Consider the following 6,130-nt stretch of genomic DNA (forward strand, 5'->3'; position numbering starts at 1 on the left):
CTCCATGCCGGTCAGATATCCCAACCCAATCTAGTCCCACCTTCCAGCACCTGGCCCATGTCCCTCCAAACCCTTCCTATTCATATACCTATCCAAATGCCTTTTAAATGTTGCAATTGTACCAGCCTCCATCACTTCCTCTGCCAGCTCATTCCATACACATATCACCCTCTGCGTGAAAAAGTTGCCCCTGAGGTCTCTTTTATATCTTTCCCATCTCACCCTAAACCTATGCCCTCTACTTCTGGACTCCCCCACACCAAGGAAAAGACTTTGTCTGTTTATCCTATCCATGCCCTTCATGATTTTGTAAAATGTTGGTGGTGAGGCATGTAGCTGAACCGCTGTAGTGACACCCATTGTGCTGCTAAGGAGATAATCTCAGGATTCAGACCCAATGTCAGTGAAGGAACAATCGACATTATGTTCTGGGCTGTAAAAAGACTGGTGGGTCATAGCTTACGCTGATGTAATAAAAGTTATTAATGGTGGTTATACTCTCAAGACTAGCCCTTCCACCAAATGTGAGAAGTATTTTTGTTAGGGAATTCCTAAATTGATGTGGGTTTGTAATTTTCAGTCACCCCCCCGATGATGGAAGACGGAAGAAAGGGTATGTTCATATATAGACAGGAAATGACATCAGAGACAAGACACCCTTCTACAAAACTTGAACATTAGGAGCTGGAAACTATTAATCACTGTTAATCAAAATCATGACTGATCCATCTCAACTCCACTTTCCCACACTATCCCACGCCTCTTAATTCCAACACCTATAGTTTCAATTTATTAGTGGACTGAGCAGCCCCAATTCTCTGCAATAGAGATTCACAACTCAGAGGTGACGAGGAATTTCTTCACTCTCAATGCTGACTCCATTATTTTACAACTTGTCCCCTTAATCAATATGTCTGTATCCCTCTGCAGGTTTATTGTATTCCGCTCCATGGGTCCCTTAATCGCACTAAACACATCAGTTTTCACATTGCTCAAGTCAATAACAGGACACTCGAGTGTTGAGAGAAAGTGGGTGGGGAACTGTGTCTGGAGGGCAGAAGGGTCTAGGCAGGGAGGTTGAGGTGCTCTCTACTGCAGAAGAGGAGCCCAGCTTTATGATACACCCTCCCCAAATCCCAGGAATCAAGCTGGGAAACGCTCTATGCACTCCCTCCATAGCCAGAACTTCCTCCTTCATATAAGGAGATCAAAACTGTACATAATACTCAAGGTGTGGTCTCCCTGCTGTCCTGTACAGTTACAATAAGACATTGCTGCTCCTGTACATGAATCCTCTTGCTGTGAAGGTCAACATAATCATTTGCTGCCTTCACCACCTGCAGTTATAGAGTCATAGAGATGTACAACATGGAAACAGACCTTTCGGTCCAACCCGTCCATGCCGACCAGATATCCCAACCTCTTACTTTTCAGTGGCTGGTGTACGAGGGCACCCAGGTCTCATTATACTTTCCTAATCTATGGTCATTCAGCTAATAATCTCCCTGCTGGGATTTGCGGCCAAAGTGGATAACCTCAGATTTATCCACATTGTACTGCATCTGTCACGTATCTGCCCACTTAGCTTGGCCAAATCACAGTATCACCTAACTCTCTGAGTATTTGTAGAGCTGTACTCACTCAGGCAATTTAGGAATATTTCATCATACCCCTGACATAAGCCGAGTGATGGACAGGTTTCTGGAGTCAAGGGTTCCTCTGTACAATTTCCACTCGCTGACCAGCTCTTGAAGCTGCAGTATTTACGTGGCTGGTCCAAATATGTTGCTGATCGATGGTAACCCAGGATGGTGGCCATTCAGTGATGGTGATGCCATTGAACGTCATGAGATGGTTAGCTTCTCCCTTGTTAGAGATGGTCATTTCCTAGTATTTGTGTGACACGAATGTTCCTTGCCGCCTATCAGCTTAAACTCAAGTGGTTGTCCAGGTATTGTTGAGGTCAGAGTGGTGCTGGAAAAGCACAGCAGGTCGGGCAGCATCCGAGGAGCAGGAAAATCGACGTTTTGGGCAAAAGCCCTTCATCATTGAAACATTGATTTTCCTGCCCCTCGGATGCTGCCTGACCTGCTGTGCTTTTCCAGCACCGCTCTGATCTAAACTCTGGTTTCCAGCGTCTGCAGTCCTCACTTTTGCGCTGTCCAGGTATTGTTACCTACCGAAAGTGCCCATTCTCAGCCGAACCGAACCGAACCTCACCTCTCTCTGCTGCAGATCTGCCACAGTAAAAGTGGCGAAATCAACCCTGTCAAAGTTGCCAACTTGGTGAAAGCGTACGTGGAGAAATACAAGTATGCACGAAGACACAGCAAGAGACCCGAAGAAGGAGGACGCCAGAGCAACGGGAAGGAGGCCGGGAAGTTAGACAAACATGGAAAAGCCTCAGCACAGACGTAAACGGGAACGAGAGACAGTTTTTATTATTTACCAGAATTCAATAATTTTGCGCACCTCCTTTTATTTTCATTTTAATAAGTGTGAAGACTTTTTTTTAAAAAAGAAAACTTTAGAAAGTCATTCTGACGTTCCTGGGTTTATCTCATTGTGGCAGTGCCTAATGATCCTGAATTAGATGTAAGAAACTTGGGACACTTTTAATGAAATGCTGAGGGGTGGGGAGGGAGGGAGGGAGGGGGCAGAATATTCTTGGAAAGTAAAGGACAAAAAAAGAACCTTTTAAGAACTGTTTACTGTATCTCCTGATCGCTGTATATAAGTTAGGAGCCACTGGCAAGCTTTCTCATCTCCTCCCGTGTCCTGTTGGTTTTTATTTGTTTTTCTCTTCCTTCTCCTCCTCCTCCTCCTTCCTTCTTCCCTTCCCTCCCTCCCATTTTCTTCATGCATGAAGTTTTTTTGTAGGTCAGTGAATTCCATACAGCTGCACTGTCTTTTAAATGGTAATAAACGATATTACACAGTCAGCCATTCTGAGAGAAGGCAATGTATCAGAGAGAAATGATTTTTCCTGTTGATGTCTATGCTATTCTACTCTTTCTTTTACAAAAGTATATATACACACATGTATAGTACAATGTTGGAAAATGGCAGAGGGGAATTGATTTAAGTATTTTCATTTGCGTATTTTAACTAGGGAAGTCATAAGGATTGTACTGGTGAGCACTGTTTCAGGACTGCAGTCTCTGGACACTTTTACGTTCATCATCCACTCAATACTGGAGTTAGTGGCCCATGAGGCATCTATGGCCAAAGTATTTTCATCCGCTGCAAATCACTGTTGTAGAGTGAGTGTTAGTTCTTGGAGAATGGGGCTGTTTTATTCTGTATTAGGGACTGTCTAATCACACATCTGGTACAACGCTATGCCACCATCTTTCTCCCACAGAACCATTTGTGAGTGTCAGACGTTAGGCACAAGGTCCACAGAAGGGACTAGAAGACTTGCTCAGACTTTCTGGCGAGGGTTAAGAGTCTCATCCCCAAGACAGAATTGAGGAGCCCTCATGAAGAATGAAGGAATACCTTTAATTTGAAATTTCTGGCAATTACTTTTCCAACCAAAAAAAAACACACCAAAAGATTTTGAACCCAGATATTTTATGGTAAGCTTGGGCAATCAAATGGCTGTGACCACCCCTGCCCCGCGGTCTCTCTGGGTTTCTGAGAGGGAATTTAGGCAACACTGCTGTTTTAATTTTAGCGCTTTTAGTCAGCAATTGTGCCCCATGCCCTTCCCATATTCACACCCCACCCCCCTCTCAATCTGCTGCCAATCATGTTATAGAATACGGGATTAACTCAGGCAACTTGCTAGGCATCGCACCCCCGTTGCGCACCTCAAGGTTGAATTGCCACATCTGACTCTGTTGCTGTAATTTGCTTTTTTGTTTCTGCACAGGAACAGTCTAGCTCAAAGGTGCAAAGAAGTTCAGTCGTCTTGTATGTGTGACCTGCTTTATGTCATTTCTGGCAATGTGATAAGGGGCTGGGTTTAAGATTTAAGCTGGGGCTATGTCCTGTACATTCTGTAATTTCGAGGAGTGGTTTGTGGGGGAGGGAGGTGATGAAGCTGGGGAGGAGAGGGAGGGTGGGTGGGCTGAGAAATTCAGTGTGATGACAGTGCAACATTCCCAGCCTTTGTCTGACTGTCGTTTGATGTCGTCTATACCTCTGGATGGATTTGCCAGTGTGTGTGTCTGTTGAAAGGTGGTTATTTGATGAATGAGACTGTGTGTGAGTGTGTGTGTGCGTGCGTGCGTATGTGTCTGTGGAACCAAAGCAGGTTTCACTGACCCAAGGAGTATATATATATTGATATTTGGGGTTTTGCTGGCCTTTTTAAATACTAGGTAATAAAGAATGCACATTTAAAAGGAGGCAGTAGGGCCCCCCTTGTGAAATTACAGTATCTCATTAAAAACAATTTTTTTTAGTTAAAAGAAATAAGCTCACTGCCTCAAGAAAATTGGACAAACTGTTTTGTAAAACAACTAATTTATTTGGGCTGTTTATATTCGCAGTTGAGGGGGCCCGCCCTAATGTTTCCACACCTCCCACCCTGAATAAAAATAGAACTATTAAACAGTATTAGCACCGCTGAAATGAGGAACACACTGATGTTAGGATTTGCTGAGCTAAATGAGGTGAAATGTCTTCAGAGTTTTACTTGTTATTCTTCCTACAATTCCCACTGTGTCCTTTCACCAATGTGACTGGCAGTCTCTGACATCACAGCACCAACGATGAAATAAATCACTGGGCAATCAGCAAAGATGCTGCTTTGGATGAAGTGGGTCCCGCAGCAGGGGTCAGTTGCCAAAGAGAAAAGGAACGGACAATTATTTTTTAAAAAAACAGCGATTCCCTCCCCCTTGCGTGGCTCTTGATAAAATCAGGCAAAGTGAAATCATTGTAAAAGTTTGAATCTCTATCTGAAGAGAAATAAATTCCAATTGTACAGTCATCCCCACCCAGAAGTGATAATGGGCCAGTTGTTGTTGGATTGGTGGGGAGATGATCAGTTTTGGTAGACAGCTCAGTGCTCCATCAGCCGTGCTAATATTGTATTTATCTGCCTGTTATTGAGAATATTGTAAAAATAAAAGTCAGATTGTTACAGAACAGGAGTGCTTGTCTCTTTGAAAAACAGTAGGAGACATGAGACAGCATTTTATTTCATTTAGTGCTCTCTCTCTGCCTGGCACAAGTTGATTCTGGGCTATCAACAAGGACAGCAGTGTTGGCTTCACCAGCAGTGAGCTAGTGAGAGGAGCAGGTCTGTACAGGCAAGTGCTTGCCTACTTGCAGTCCTGGGACCACTGCATTCCAGTGCTGTGGCACATTGTGAAAAACAACTCAGAGATAGCTTTATATGCCTGGAGGAAACCTAACTCCAGCAGCAGCCTCTGCGTGACTGATGTACGGACAAAGCATGTATACCTTTGCTTCAGAGTGCATACTGGTAGCAGATCTGTTCCCAGAAGCTCATTGATTCATGCGTTTGAAACTTCACAGCGTTCAAAGGGGGAATTACAGGATAGAAATAAATGCATAATTGGACCCACAGTCAGAATTTGAAAACTGGCTGCTTTAGCAACTTTTGCCTTTGGCATGTGGTGCCATGGATTCAGCCAAGCCCAGTTCTCAGCAGGGTTTCCCCATGGAAAGATAGGAATGTTATTTACATAAATACATCAAGGTTTCCAGTGAAGCCTCTTCAGAATTGAGCCTGTCCTCCCCACAGTCACTGACCTGCTTTGGTTTTCAATTGTTAGTAGCTGGCCTCTCCGATTCCCTTCATTTCTCTGTTGATCTGGAGCACTTTGCCTATACTTAGGCTTGCACCCTTTCTCTGATGTTTATTGCCCCTCCTGTGGGCTTTCCTGACCAGTGATTGACAGCTTGGTATGACCGAGGGTCTCCTTTCGGAGGGGCTGTTATGAGTCAAGTGTTATTGGTGTGGGATTGGATCACCTATAGTTTCTCACTTCCCAGCCTATCGACACAAGTTGGGCTTTTACAGTGATGCAACAGTTTCACAATCACTTCCCAAACCACTGCCGGATTACTTTTCTTTATAAATTTTTATCATTTCACTCATCCACCCCTTCCCCCCCCCCCCCCCCCAACCCCCATCATCATGAAATTTGAA

At 44.2% G+C, this 6,130-nt stretch overlaps 1 protein-coding gene across 3 annotated transcripts in view; it reads left to right on the forward strand.

The window, feature by feature from the left end:
* Nucleotides 1-5,100, forward strand: part of scaf1 (SR-related CTD-associated factor 1) — a 43,309-nt gene extending 38,209 nt beyond the window's left edge. For all 3 annotated transcript variants that reach the window (XM_043679508.2, XM_043679510.2, XM_043679509.2), the window contains exon 12: nucleotides 2,236-5,100. In XM_043679508.2, the coding sequence (XP_043535443.2) occupies nucleotides 2,236-2,418 (183 nt within the window). In that variant the 3' untranslated portion in view covers nucleotides 2,419-5,100. The remainder of the gene's footprint in view (nucleotides 1-2,235) is intronic.
* Nucleotides 5,101-6,130: the final 1,030 nt, after the last annotated feature.

This window comes from Chiloscyllium plagiosum, unplaced genomic scaffold (genome assembly GCF_037043375.1).
Source record: "Chiloscyllium plagiosum isolate Xiang-an unplaced genomic scaffold, Cpla_swu_hap1 HiC_scaffold_33, whole genome shotgun sequence".
NCBI lineage: Eukaryota > Metazoa > Chordata > Chondrichthyes > Orectolobiformes > Hemiscylliidae > Chiloscyllium > Chiloscyllium plagiosum.